This window comes from Micromesistius poutassou, assembly GCF_964030765.1.
Source record: "Micromesistius poutassou genome assembly, chromosome: 7".
Lineage (NCBI taxonomy): Eukaryota > Metazoa > Chordata > Actinopteri > Gadiformes > Gadidae > Micromesistius > Micromesistius poutassou.
The window spans coordinates 1,074,012-1,090,030 of NC_140277.1; the positions used below are offsets into that span (position 1 = coordinate 1,074,012).

The 16,019-nt window shown below is 45.3% G+C and overlaps 1 protein-coding gene across 1 annotated transcript; it reads right to left on the reverse strand.

Moving 5' to 3' along the window:
- Window positions 1–10,221: 10,221 nt before the first annotated feature.
- On the reverse strand, window positions 10,222–15,657 carry kcnk1b (potassium channel, subfamily K, member 1b; the record flags this gene model as incomplete). Its single annotated transcript, XM_084470595.1, has 3 exons — window positions 10,222–11,037; window positions 12,596–12,991; window positions 15,303–15,657. 3 exons carry the CDS (start codon window positions 15,655–15,657, stop codon window positions 10,781–10,783), a joined length of 1,008 nt encoding a protein of 335 aa, XP_084326721.1. The 3' UTR covers window positions 10,222–10,780.
- Window positions 15,658–16,019: the final 362 nt, after the last annotated feature.

Genomic DNA, 16,019 nt, shown 5'->3' on the forward strand with positions numbered 1-16,019 from the left:
CTCATTGGAAGAATTCCAGTGAAAAAAGTACAATTCTGTTCAGTGCTGTTCTATGAATTTGAATGGCAGAAACGTAGATGGTGGTAAGTAGTAGATTTATTTTCAAAGATTCCAAATATTTTATCAAAAGAGCAAACAAGGCCTGGAGTAATTGAAGGACAGATTTAATGTGTATTATTTAGTATAATGTGTAGTATTCCCTCCTTTTAGCATTGATGCATCCAGAGAAGATGGGTCACTTGGAAGATTAGTGAATGACAACCATAAATCACCAAACGGTGTCATGAAAAACATAAAACCAGGAACTGAAATTGAGTACAACTATGGGGACTCAAAATGGCCCTGGCGTAAAAAGGGGAGTTGGTTAGGATTCTCATTGTGCAACTGATGTGTTCTATAAGGATCATATAATGTAAAATATTTAGAATTAACAAGGTCTGACTGGGTGAAAACTGAATTGAAATTATTGTGACCAATAAAGTATATTTGCAGTAACATTAGAGATTGTGTGTATTAAAATTTGTCTTCACTATGATCAATTGGCAGCCCCTTAAATATCTATCTATCTATTTATGTAAGCCTGTACAGGTTTCTGCCACACCCTCACATACTTTGTTTTAGCACTACGTGTTTTGTTTTTATACTTGTATATGTGAAATAAACTAAACTATAATTTTAGTTATGTTGGGTCCATTTGTTATGAGTGTGAGATAAATTTGTTAATTAATACACATTTGTGATAACTCAGCTTTGGAAATGCTTGTCAGTTTCCAAACTGTTATTGCATGCACACTTTTACACACTTAGGCATTGTGAGTCTGAATACTTTAATCCAACATATTACCAATTGACAGCCTCTAACAGGTTTTTGGGAGACTTGTTGGAAGTCATAGCCATGCCAATTCTCTGTAGGGGCCAGATAGCTCGCCAGATCCACTATAGCTGGATAGGGGCCAGATAGGCTCGACAGAGCTACTATGGCTGGGTGGGGCCCAGATAGGCTTGCCAGAGCTACTATAGCTGGATAGATGCCAGATAGGCTCGCCAGAGCTACTTTGGCTGGGTGGGCCCAGGTAGGCTGGGCCACGGCTACTATGGCTGGGTGGGGCCCAGGTAGGCTGGGCCACGGCTACTATGGCTGGGTGGGGCCCAGGTAGGCTGGCCAGAGCTGCTATGGGGCTGGATCGGGGGGCACGTAGGCTGGCCAGAGCTGATATGGCTGGATCGGGGGACACATAAGCTGGCCCAGAGCTGGATGGGGCCCAGATAGGCTGGCCAGAGCTGCTATGGCTGGGTGGGGCACAGAAAGGCTGGCCAAAGCTGCTATGGCTGGATCAGGGGGCACAGATAGGCTAGCCAGAGCTGCTATGGCTAGATCGGGGGGCACAGATAGGCTGGCCAGAGCTGGCCCAGAGCTGGATGGGGCACAGATAGGCTGGCCAGAGCTGCTATGGCCGGGTGGGGCACAGATAGGCTGGCCAGAGCTGCTATGGCTGGTGATAGTGAAGCGAACTGAAAGAACTGATTCCCGGAAAATAATCGTTTTGCCCATGCCTAGTGCGTGTGTGAGTGACAGGGAAAAGTGTGGGGAGAAGGCATTGAGTGGTGACAAATACATGCTGCTGAAAACCAGCAGAGAACATATACAGTATGCATACAGAACTATGCATATGCCTATTCAGCCATTCGACAACCAGCACACTGAATGTAAATCATTCCTAGCATGACGTCCAAGGTGGCCTCCAACAGCAAAGGTGCATTCACCATCCAGCCAATCAGCGTTTGTTTATAAAGAAATTGTTTTCATATTTGTTGAAATCTCTTGCCAATCTCTTGCCTTGCTCTGAGAAAAATAGTGGAAAAAATATGGTAACCTTCTCACAGGCCTTTAATAAGGATTTAATTTGGCTCATGGAGGATGGCGCATTGCGCAATCCCGGAGTCTTCCACAGGGCCCCTCCTCCCGTGTTTTGGGGGAGTGGCTCTGGAGGGAGGCCTGAATGCAGCGGTGTAATTTCTTCGGTCAAATACATAACAAATCCAGTTTACTCTGGCTGTTGCCTTCAAACGGCCCCCCTGGCTTTAAATGTGATTTGTTAATGCGAGTAGGTTATGTTTGGGAATGTTTATGCTGCGGGGCTCCTTGCAGTCCCACTGTTCCCTAACGTCTAATGCAGGGTATAAATAGACCTGATGCAGGGCATCAACCCCCCCATCCCCACCCCCCTGCTATGGGGGGTTTAGGGGGGAAGGGGGGAATGGGCCCCCCTGCAGTCAAATACAACCTTCATGACCTCAAGGTCTCAAGAGGATCACTAGAATACAGAGGACCTGTTAATACCACTGTCATGCTGTGCTGCTCCACTTGAATTATACAAAGGCTGCGGCACGTACAGTACAGACATACTGCTGCCATTCTCATGAAGCATGTCTGTTCATCCAATGGGGCTCGGTCAGTGTGAGCTGCCATGTAGCACCTGTGGCTAAGGTAGGCTAAGGTCAGGATCTATCCACTGTCACTCACAGAAAGGTTGTGTTTTTTGTTGATTAAACACTATAACACTACAACACTAGATTGACCCTAGTCCCTTCCCATCTGGGACCAATGTAGTACATTTCTTATGGTAAGGATTTCTGCATCTACATACGGGAGCAGCTTTCATGCTACACAAAGAAACAGGCTATTAATGATTCAAATCACAGCAGAGAGGCTGTACCGCGTGTGTGTGTGTGTGTCACTGTCACAGCTATTTTATCTACCAAGCCGGTGTGTGTGTCACTGTCACAGGTATTTTATCTACCAAGCTGGTGTGTGTGTCACTGTCACAGGTATTTTATCTACCAAGCTGGTGTGTGTGACAGTATGTCTAAGTGTGTGTGGATGGGAGAAAGAGGAGGCAGGTCAAATGGGAATATTAATGAAAGCCTGCACTCAGTCGCGACATTGCAGCCCATTGTGTGTGAAGCCCTGTCCCGTGGAATTAGGCTGCTCATCCGGTCCACTGCGCGTCTGATTGACCGGCTAGGTGACCCTATACTGACAATTGTTTAACTCTTTCTCTTCCTTTCTTTCTTTGGCTCTGTTTATTTTTTTTTCTCTCTCTCTCTGTCATTCTCTCCCATTCTCTCTATGATGTGTCTCTCACTCCCTCTAGAACTTTCTATCTGTCGAGTGTTCTTTCTCATTAGCAATCTCTTGTACTCTCACTTTCTCCCTTCATCTATCTCTATCACTCTCTCATTCCCACCTCTCTCTCTTTCTCTGCCTCATTGTGTGTGTGTGTGTGTGTGTGTGTGTGTGTGTGTGTGTGTGTGTGTGTGTGAGAGCCAATTGTGCTGATAACAGCAATATTCACAATGTGCTTAGTTTCAACCTTGAAGTCAGCGATCAAAACTGCGCTAATAAGCGTTAAGATCTATAACCTCGGATGGTGGGTCCATGACCCGACAGCTGATTGTCCTGAAAATAACCATCGGAACGCATGGACAAATTTTGAACAATACCATCGTCCACTTTCTGATCGGGACTGGATGTGCTTTCAGGCACAGGAGAGAGAGTTTAGAAAAAACATTGGGAGTTAAATCAATCAATGACAAACAAACAATTGGATTCAGTGGAAGTAACGCGCGCCATTGGCTTAAACTTCCTATGCAAAGTATACTACAGGAATGGAGCCTACACAGCAACCCACAGAGATGGAAAGCCACTAGGAATACCCTTGTTGAATTACACCGCAAGAATCCTATGGAAATTCCCCCTCTGCAGGGCACTACCATGAGACCTGACCCAGAGACGCTCACTGAATGGACAGACCAACAGCTGCGCTTCGTACAAGGAACCATCCAGCCTGCGCTTTGCAGAAACACAAAGTCCAGCAGTGCGAGAGAGCCCAGAGTGGTAAGCGAAAAATAACTAGCTTATCTCTGGGAACACTGCAGAAGCAAAGCAATAGACGTGATCCTAAATCAAAGTACCTATCCAGAGCCCCCTCCTACAATAAGTGATGTGGACAAAGTCTATGAATACTACAAAGCAAAATGCCAGTCAAAACAGACGCACCAGCAGACAAGCAGCCCCCCATGGTGCGGCACCCTTGATCTGGACAAAGACAACTTTTTTTGGCCAAGTATGCTCACACATACAAGGAATTTGGTCTCTGCATTTATCCCATCTGTGAATTAGTGAAACACACAGAACACACTGAACCATTGAACACACAGTGAGGTGAAGCACACACTAACCCGGAGCAGTGAGCCGCTACAGTTACAGCGCTCGGGGAGCAGTGAGGGGTTAGGTGCCTTGCTCAAGGGCACTTCAGCCGTGGATGTGGGCATGGGAGAGCAGTGCTCAACCACTTCCCTTGCCCACATTTTTCGTAGTGGGTCGGGGATCGAACCGGCAATCCTTCGGTTTAAAGGCCGAAGCCCTAACCAGTAGGCCACAGCTCCCCAAATCACAAACATGCCGTCACACACTGACCGCTTTTTGCAATAGTCTGGGCTTGAGGTCAAGAACAGCAAGTGTGCGGTGCTCTATGAATGGCGCAGCGGTGGCAACAGATGGTATAGGGCCAAGCATGACCACCCTCCCTCATTTTCAATAGCTGGCAGCGAGATTCGTGTCAACGAAAGACACGAAACTCACAGCTATCTCATCATAAGTTTAATGTGGCAGGTGAATGGCAGGACAGGTAGGAGACATCTGCAACAAATATTCTGCCAAATTGGACTTGATAGATCAATGCCCCCTGCCAACCTGTATGAAACTTCAGGCAGTTCGGGACATAGCCCTCTCCAAATTCCAACACCTGTTTGCCAATGTGCACGTTGCCAAAAAAACGTTGAAAGAACTGAACAATAAGACCCTGCAGCTGGTGAAGAAATGGATACATCTTAAAACACAATCACAACAATGAGTATTTTCATGAGCAAATCAGAGGGGGGGCTTTGTGTCCTCAACATCGAATGGATTTATACAGCCACCAGGATAAGTCATGTATTGCGCATGCTAAATAACGACGACCCGACCGTTCAAGCAATGGCCCTGGGCTCATTGCTGCTGGACCTACGCAAACACAAGACCCCCCTTGCCCCTCATGGAGAACCAAGTTTCCTGGGTTTCAGAAAGCTGGACACCAGGGCCACAGGATTTGGAGTGCGCTCAGACTGGCCTGATCTGAATGATTTGTGTAATAACAATAACATACAGCTAAATTGGATACACACAAGCAGAGAACAGGTAAGCGTCAATGGCAAGTAAAGGCCCATTCACACCCTACCGTAAATACTCACCTCAGCCGACAACAAAGTCCTGATAGCGACGGGGAGGCCGCCACCGCCTGTGAGCCACCGCCTGTGAGCCACCGCCTGTGGAGGTTGCATGTCCCACCTTCGGCTATGTCCATAGCCTTCGGCTATGTCCACAGGCGTCCGCAGCTCTCTGCCGAACATAAGTGTAGCTGGTGTGCACCCCGTGCTCTCTTGCACCGCTGAGCGATAAGCCCACAGGACAAGGGGTAGGTGGCGGTCCCAGTCTCGCTGGTGTCATGAGGTGACGATAGCCAGTTGCGTGGCAAGCGTCCTGTTGAACCTCTCCACTAGCCCATCACTCTGAGGGTGGAGGGGCATCGTCCTGGTCTTGCTTACCCCCATGCGTTTGCACACCTCAGCAAAGACTTGAGCCTCAAAGTTCCGCCCTTGATCAGTTCCTGAGGTGCCCTGAACCGACAGAACATCTCACGCACCAGGCACTCGGCTGTGGTCACCGCACTCTGGTCGGGAACGCATACGCCTCTGGCCACTTAGTGAAATAGTCCATGGCCACGAGGATGTAGCGGTTCCCGCTGTCTGTGGTGGGGAATGGCCCCAGGATGTCAGGAACGCATACGCCTCTGGCCACTTAGTGAAATAGTCCATGGCCACGAGGATGTAGCGGTTCCCGCTGTCTGTGGTGGGGAATGGCCCCAGGATGTCCACCCCAACCCGCTCCATGGGGGCCCCCACCTAGTATTGCTGCAAAGGGGCATGGGAACGCCCAGTCGGCCCCTTCCTAGCAGTGCAGGAGTCACAGCAGTGAACAAAAAGCTCTGTGTCCTTCCTGCAACAAGGCCAGTAAAAACGCTGGCGCAGCTTGTTGAGGGTCTTGGCCACCCCGTAGTGTCCTGCCCCCACCGAACCGTGGACCGCATGTAGCACCCGTTGGTGCCAGTCCTTGGGCACTAGTAACTGCCATACATCTCTCCCCCAGCCTGGTGCATGCCAGACCCTGTAAAGCAGTCCGTCACGCCGTGCCAAGGTGGCCCACTCTGAGAAAAAGGTCTTGGTTTCCACGGACAAGGCAGAGACAGCTTGCCGGGGGGGACGTGCCTGGTTGTCAACCCCCTGTCTCACCCTGGCCAGTGTGGGGTCACTGTCCTGCGCTGCCTGCCACTCCTGGTCTTCCATTGCAGTCAGCCAACCTTCATCTGGCCCGACCTGTCCTGTGGCAGCTACCCGGAGAGTAGCTCCATCTCGCTCCTCTTGGCGTTCACAGTGTCTGCAGTCCTCACAGAGGCGTCAGAACAGGGCCCCAGGAAGCTGCTCACCTCACTGACATTTCGGGGGACGGGTCAGTCCCTTACCGCCTCCACCTTGGCAGGGTCCGTAACCACGCTTTCTGGCCCCACCACATGGCCCAGGAACCTGGTCTCGCGCTCCAGCAGATTGCACTTTTTGGGGTGTAGGCACAGGCCTGCACCCCGAATGGCTTGGAAAACCTGGGTGAGGTTCTTCAGGGCCAGCTCGAAATCCTTGGCATGGACCAGGTTGACCACGCACTGTTTTCTGTGAATGTGAGCCAGAACCCTCTCCATTAGTCTCTCGAACGTGGCGGGAGCATTGCAGAGACCAAAGGGCATTACCCTGAACTGCCAGAGCCCTCTTTTGTCTCTCTCTTGCATCTGGTGCCAGCTCCACCTGCCAGTAGCCACTCCGAAGGTCTAGTGAGCTGAACCACTGTGTCCCTGCGACTTTGTCCAAGGCGTCATCTATGTGGGGCAAGGGGTAAGAATCCTTTCTGGTAACATCATTCAAGTGACGGTAGTCCACACAGAACCTCCAGGTGTCGTCCTTCTTTTTGACCAGGAGGGCAGGTGCAGCCCAGGGGCTGTTGGATGGCTCTATCACCCCCGCCTCAGCCATCTCCCAGATGATCTGCTCTGCTGCTTCTTGTTTGGCAAACCCTAGTCGGCGGGCTCACAGTCTAATGGGCAGGGCCGTGCCTGTGTCAATTGAGTGTTGCACCAGGTTAGTTTGGGTGCTGTCCTGATTTTGTGCAGCAAAAATGTCTGTAAACTGCTGGAGCAGGTCTCGCAGCTGTTGGTTCTGCTGAGCATCGAGCCCTTCACTGCTCCGCTGGTATAGTTCCTGAATAGCGACGGTCCGTAGTGGCAGTCTCTCTGCGCTAGTCACTCGTCTTGCATGGCGGCGGGGAGCACTGGCACCGTCAGGTCAATCAATCATCTCCGCAGGAAGATCTTTGCCGAGACGCTGGAGAAGAAATTCAATCTCGAAAAGTTTCTTCGCAAGGTAGCTTCTTGACATCACCATCTTCGTACGGGGTATTATTCTTTTTATAAAATCCCACTTCTGACACCAATGTGGCGAATGTCAAAAGCAGAGGCGTGATAATCTTTCCGTGACTTTATTGAATCGTTCCAGGAGTACACCAACCTAACTTTACAGAGAACTTGACATTAACTAACCGTCCTCACTAACTCTCTTTCTAGCAAACCCCAAAGCATGATGGGAACACATTAACAACCAATAGCAGTGGTATAAACAATACACGAACATAGCCCCGGCGCTACAGTATATTTTTCATGCCAATAAAACTTTTTTGAATTTAAATTTTGAGCAGAGAATTTGCAGGTTGGTGAGGGGTGCCACATGCCACTGCCGCATACACCGAATGACACAGAGCAAAATCATCTCCTCTACAGATACCATGTTTGCGATTGTCGATGCCGGTCATTTTATACACGACAGTCATTGCCCTCTAGAGGTTGTTTTGCGTAACATCCATAACAACGCATTACATTTTCTTATTTTTAATCACATTTATGTGCCAAGCCTTACTCCAAAATGTATGCAAATCTCATATATGAATGGGCATTAACTAATGTGCCTATATTGTAAGGTGTAACCAATATTACTACTGTACTACTAATTTTCAGAGGAAAAAAATGGGAGAGGCTACAGAGAGAGACAAACTAACAGATATATCTCTCTACAAAGTATCATGCCCAAGCATCATGCCAACTCTCTCAAACAGATTAGAAATACTCTGCAAGTCAGTTACAATATCAGCTGGATATAGATACAACATATGGCTTATATAAGCATGGATCATTTTAATCATAAATGGGATGCAAGATGTTGTCCAAAGAGTATAGCTAGTTATTCCTTAGATAACAGGAAGGAAGGAAGACGTAAAAAAAGACAGAGACATCGGCAATCTTTCAGTTCATTTTATTGTATTTTATTTGAGCAGTTTGCAGTCACATTTTGTCTATCCATGTCCTGTACATTTTTACTTGAACAATAATGATATTGTAGTGTCTGACTATACTAATCACTGTATACAGTATGCAGATGTCCATCATTTTAAGACTTAACTGCACAACAACAAACACTGAAAGTATATCTAACACAGCTGAAATGTTTGCAGATGCATATGCTACTCTGATCCACAAACCGAGAAAACAACAATTATTATCGCGACAATAGAAACTTGCACCAAATAGTACCAATGCATATGCTTCATATTTTAAGGTTGGTGGTATGTAAAGCACTATATGAGACCCATAATGGTCCTCCACGGAACAGACATCCAGTTGGGGCTTAAAGAACATTTATGGCATGGATTTACAGCACCTTCGTCTACTCACAAAACCATACGTCTTAAACACAAACACAACATCATCAAATCTAAATAAAGCAGGCCTGTTGAACATCAAGGTGACACGACACTTTACCGCGTGTCTGCTGACATTCAGAATCGAAACCATTTCAACAGCTACAGTACTAATGTATCCTTGCATTGATGTGCGGAACAGAACGACAACATGTATATAGCAAACAGTATTCAGAGCAGTGGTCAGGGTCACTGAGTTCACGCTACAACAAAACAACCAAAGCACGGCCGTGTGCAGCGTTTGACCTCCAACTGAAACAGGAATGATGAGGGAGTGCTAGCATTCTAATATGCTCCACTACCTTTCTACAAAAATGTATATTTCTCTGACTGGAAATTCCACAATTTAAAGATATACATACAGACATTCTTTCCATTAATATGCACGTAATTACTTTTCCCTGATGTCAAACTCTTAAATAAACATACAGACACAAACAAACAAACATTTGACTGTTAAAAAGAAGTTGTGATTGACTTAAAATTGACTTTTGATTATTACTTTCAAGTTTTAATGCACTTTTCCCTTGAATGCAAATGATGCCATAACTTACAAAATATCAGTTTTTCAAATGTCCCTTAAGACTTGTTAAAAATATTCTTTCCCTTCACGATTAGAAAAAATAGTTTTAATTTAGGTTGTTTACCTTTTTATAAATTAGCAACTAAAAAAAATACTATCCTGTCCAGAGCACAACATTGTACTCTCAGCATTAAAGAGAAAAAAAGATTTCCATTTTGACACTGGGCCACTCTCTTCATTATTTATACACAAAACCCTTTCATATGCATCACGTGAATTATTGTGCTTAAATAATGAACATTATTGAAATTGTCTCACCACTCATTTCAACACCCCATAAACCGTACATTTCATACTGTGATTGTAGTGTTTCTCCAGAACTTTTAACACATAAAAAGGCTAACAATATTTTCTGTAGATAAGTATAGGTCAAGTAATTTCCCTTTTAATTGGCATTTATGCAACATTTAAATGTTTATAGTACTGTTACAAGTACCAATTGCTTAAATTAAAGTTTAAGTTAATTAATTGCTCTTGACTTAACCAGTGTACTAACCCTGTATTAAGATTTAATTGGCAGTTAATAGGTGAAAACATTTACTAAGCTTACTAGCACTATCACAAGATTGTTATCTAGCTTCATATTTTTCAAAAATGTACTGCAGAAATAATGAAATGACCGATGGCTGCAGGCTTTAGTCATTATACAACACAGACTTAAAAACAATAAAAGAGCTGTGGTTATGAAAAAAGTTAAATGAATGCAGTGTGCCCATTATTTTTCTTAAATAAACTCTAACCCCAAGTACAGTGCGTCTTTCAGTGTGTAAATAACTATACAGTGTACCTGTGCATTATTTTACATGTAGACTTGCCTAACTGTGAAATACCCCTAAAATGGACTATATTCTATACATTTTTGTATTTCAAATTCTCTAATTCTATTGAATTCCTTTTAGTTAGAGCGGCTGATGCATTAAAATGAGCCTACTCTTTCATCTCTACTCTTGCAAACCTCCTGATGAGGCCTATCTGTGGACACAAACGACATCCACGCAACATGGACATTCCCAGGGTTACATTTCCATGAAGATGTGCTTATGCTGCTGCTGGTTCCCCTTTAAATAACAAAAGACTAACAAGTATCCGCAACTCAAAGTGTCAAAGCCGTGGGATTCGTTTGTAAAACGCACACTACTGTGATACTATATCCTTTATATGAACACCTCACTAGTATCTGCCAGTTCCTACCATCATGAACGTAAATACTAAAACCAAAAAGCCTGCCGGTCGTACGGCGCCGCCTACTGGATCATGGGGTCGTCTCCTCCGGGCGAGGTCAGCACCGGGACACCGAGAAAGTGCCGGGTTTTGTCCTCGTACGAGGGGGTGGCGACGACGGTGGTGGTGAAGGACAGCTGGTCATGCTCCAGGATGGCAAGGCGGTCCTGGGGCTTCTGCTTCCTCAGGTAGAACATCTTCCTCAGCTGCTTCAGCTGCTGCAGCTCGCAGAAGGTCTCCAGCACCACCAGCATGACCACCAGCCCCAGGAGAAGGTACACTGGTAGGAGCAAACCCAGGGAGGAGACGTAAGAGTTTGTACATGCATAGCTGTGCAATGAGACCAGAAAAAACTAAAAACGACATAACATACAAAGACATAAACCTGCACTCTGTTTTTTCTACTGCAGCTATAAACGTTTTATAAGACATACTTATAAATACAATATAAGTAGCTCAAGTATAAAGAAACTCCTATCCACAAGTCAAAACATTAGGAGAGTTATTCCCGGTACACTTTTGAGCTACAACTCCTGCTACAACTCAACCACTAGAGGTTGCTATTGAGAAAACATACCTGGGGCAGGTTTTAATACATGCATTGTAAACAACACGCCCACGTTAGAACAGCGTGTCCTCAAAAGAGAAAAGACACAAACTCTAGTGGGTAAACATGCCAGATGGCGTTCATATAAAAATAGAAATGGAGGCTATATCAAAGCAGAGAAAAGGTTAATAAATCACTCTGAACCCCGAACAATGCAGAAAGTTGAGAAATGTCAGATGATTAATATTTGACTTGACAGTCACTTAAGTTATGAGATAGCACTATCTTCCCAGAGCATTGACCACAGTGGAAGGGATTAATGAGGGTGGTATAAAGTCCATGCAGCAGATGTTTAAGATAACATAGGGTAGGGTATGGCCGCATACACAAAAGGGCGGCTTCATTCTTTCTTGCTCTTTTTTCATGCTCTTATTTCATCCAATTTTTTCTTTATTAGAAAACGTCATGAAATGTTTGTTGATTTCTCTCATTAAGAAGGTAAAAGCTGATCATTGTGCTGCCACAAGAGGGCAGTAGCGGATGTTCACATCAAACTGCACAAAATGTCATAATAATTAATATCCATGCCATTCATATGCATTAGGTTAAACCATCCCGTCAGCAGAGCAACTGACACAACGTGATGGTGAGGCCAAACAGGCATTTCAATCCATTCTGTCCCTTTTAAATGACGTAAAAGATGTGTCAGACCAGTCAGGTTGGTTGGCTCGTTCTTTGACAACACTTCGTTCAGACGTCATGCTAGGCTGAATGATGCACTGGTCTTCACACCCACACTTTACTATTGAAAGGGGAATCGGGGCTATTAATATTCACTTCCGGCCAATGTATTTAAACGTCCACGTTTCATAAGGTGGTCCTTGCTGTCTGTTCCAACACATGACAGGCTTTGCTCAATGACGTTCGCCAGGGCGCATAGTACAGAGCCCTAGTACAGGGCTCTGTACTATGTATATGACTCACAACCAGACTTGCTTGTCACAAACACCACATGATTGTGAGGCTATGCTGCTTATAACATAAGTTATTACAAATGTCATTCTTTAAAAAGGGTAGGTAGCACAACAAATACGATTTATACCAATGTGGAGATTCTCGTCACCAAGCCATACAAATACAGGCCATTCAGGCTGGCCCAACCTATTTCTGGAACACTTCGACTATTAAAGTTGAAAGCAAAGCCATTACTCATACAAACTCATGTTGACATTTAACCTAACGGGATCGCTATGACGCAGTTTTCGAGGGGAACCGGCGCCGCTAAACTCACCGGTGATGCCCACTTTGTAGAGCTCTCTGAACCTCTGGTTGGACCCCTCTCCTGGCACGTAGTCCCCCAGGCCGATGGTGCTGAGGGAGATGAAGCAGAAGTAGAAGGACTCCAGGAAGTTCCAGTTGCCCTCCAGCGCTGAGAAGATGATGGCGGGGATGAAGAAGAAGCACGTGACGGCCACGGTGGCGAGCAGCGTGGCGTGGACCACGGCCACGAAGGACTTGGAGAGACCCCACTGGGTGTGGATGTACATGACGGGCCGGTGCGTGCTGAACACCATGATCCTCTGCACCACGGCGGTGAGGAAGAGGAGGGTGAAGGGGATGCCCATCACAGAGTAGATGATGCAGAAGGCCTTGCCGCCGTCAGACAGCGGCACGGTGTGGCCGTAGCCTGGGAGGAGACACACACACAGAAATATGCATGTCATTAGCATGTTGTGTGTAACATGAGGATTTCCTTTATTCCCCAAGATTTGACAGTATCCATTGAAGGAAACCCCACCCGTTCCTTCGGGCCTCCCTCCAAAGCCACTCCCCAAAACATCTAACTAGTGAATGTCAAATGTTTACATGTTAATGTTAAGTAAACATGAATGAAATGATGACTAATTGTAAATATGGTGTACAAATATATTAAAACAGTACTAGTATTTTGTTACAAATTTTGTTACAAAGAGCTATGCTGGTTATATGTTAAAGAAATGGCCATACTTGCATTGGTTCCCAAAAAGGTAAGGTGCTTTATAAAATTTTTTTTTTTACATAAAAGGTCAATGTGGCATCCAGCTGCATGCTCACACTCAGCAATGATGGACACAAAATCAATTCTGCCATTTGACTCAACAAGATTATGTTTCTGTCAATGTCAGGGGGTTTCAGATTATTATTATTCTCATGCCATTTCTACCTTAAAAAATTCCCTTATACATACATGGTTTGGTTTCAACAGACACGGTGGGTAAAGTGGTGGCGTGTATGTGTGACATATTGATGTGAAATGCAACACTACTGAAGCTGTTAGACTTCTGACACACAGTAGTCAAAGTCTAGCAGAACAATGATAGTCAAGCAGAACTCTGGTGGGGAACTAGCTTAATTAAGCCCTCCAGACCTCCAACCAGAAGTGTGGACTGAACAACAGCCTAGCCAAAAACAACTTTTGACCAAAACCCACAGTCCACACTTCCCTATACACACACATCAGCCTATTAAGGTTATAAAAGTGTTGAGTTTTTGTTGTTTTTAGAAACTCTACAGAGTTAAAATTTAATGTGAAAACATCAGTCATCATAATTTCAGTTGAATCATGCATTGCTCCTCAGATTCTCTCATTTTTGCTGTCATTCTGATTATTCTGTTCTGGATACGTGAGGCAATGAAATTGAGAGGTATACAACGTTATGGAATGGGTGTAGGCCTGGGCGATATGTCTGAAAGACATATCACGATATAACTTGATCCTATTGATCGATATTGCTATTGATAATTTGAATGACCTAAAAAGACTAGGAATTACCATGCTGGATTTAAGTACTTCTGTTTAAAACTTAATATGACCTTCCACTTTTCTTCATTGATAAATACGCCAATGTCGATGCAACAATGAAAAACTCAAATATTGTAAATAAGTATGGAACCATGTTTGTGTAACAAACCCAGCTGCTAGATTCGGTGGTCCAGTCTCTTAGTCTCGATATATACTGAACATGTTTTAAATTGATATTGATCAAAAGTCTATCACACCTAGATGGGTGCATAACCAGTTACCAGCACAGTAAGCAGAAATGCAAACAAATGTATTATGAGACTATAAACGTGCATGAGGCGGATATGTGGCTAAGGTGCACACACACACGTTAAGTGTACATGCCTTGTGAAACCTGACTGATAACTGCTGTCTCATACACGGCAGGCTCTTGGGTTATTTTGATCACAAAGCATACCTCAACCTCTTGCAAAACGACAAGATAAGACAAGGATACGTCTCACGTCTGCATGCACAATATTATCACGGATAAGCTGATGCTGGTCTAGCTGGCACACAAGCATTAGCTAGGACAAAATGTCATTGCTTTTAATTAAAACGGGATGGATCTATTAGTTTAACATAAATTGGGCTGACCCATTACTATTCACAACTAAAACACTGTTGTTTATTGGAGATTTACTTTCTGAATAGATATATTTGTATAAATGTGGACACTCAGTTCCCAGTAGGCCATCAATGTCTGATGATTGGAGATTCAAATAGTGGACTAATATAGTGAACATCTTTACCCTTATTGCACAGACATTCTTGCCTTGAGATATGTAGTATGTCATACCTTATAATTTAATACCGTTTAGAGGTCTGATTTCCACTGAGATAACTCCCCTCTGTTATGATGGGTGGTTGTAGATATGAGGCCTAAAACAAACATTCAGACAACAAGGCGAAGAATGGACCAGCGCAATAATAGGCCTACTCCAATAACACTGCCTATGACCTGGTGATATTTCCGCCCACCACAGCGATGCTGCTGTCTGTGTGTTTCCGTTTGGCAACTCTTTAGATAAAGAGCAAGAGCTCTATGTTACTTCTAATTAAAATGTTAGTTGGCTGCTAAGCACCAATTAGTACCTGGATACATAAAAAACAACAGCAGATAATGTACACTACCCCTATGTGATGTGGGCCCCGAGTGAAGCCATCTGCGACTCACCTGTGGTGGACAGCACGGTGCTGGCGAAAAACAGCGCCGAGGTGAAGTCCCAATTCCAGTTCGCCGACGCATTGTTGAGGACGGACACCCCATAATTACTGGCTTCCAGGGCTTTCTCTAGAAACTTTTCCAGCCGGTCTTCAGACAAACACGGGTTCTCCTGGAGGAATTGCTTTTTGACCGCCCGCAGCTCCTGCCGCAGGAGGTCCTCGTACGGCAGCTCGACCGAGGAGAACACCACCGCGCCGAAGATAAGATACAGAAAATACCCCAACACTAGAAATAAAAAATACCATGTCGACCGATGAGTCTGGACCAGGCGCACACACGAACTGCTACTCAGACATTGAAGCATTGCGAGTCCTCTCCGCTGCTCAAAAAACGCCCGCTGCGGTGACAAAGAGTATAAAGCAGATGATTCAAGGCTATCGCTTGAGTGAGGCCTAACGACGCCGTCTGGGTTTAGGGGTAGGCCTATCGATCCTTGGGGTATCGATCCACTGTGGCTGGACTGGAGGTGGGATGAGTCTCTTCCGCCTCTCTGGACCTGCTGCCGCGGCGGTGCTGCTATGTGGCGGCTGCTGCTGCTGCTGCTGAGACAGGGAGGGCCGAGTGACGTAGGACGGCCCCGCTCTCTTTATCCTCCCCAGCAGGCGACGACTAGAAACCTAAAAACCTCCACATCAAAGTCAAAGTCAAAGTCAGCTTTATTGTCAA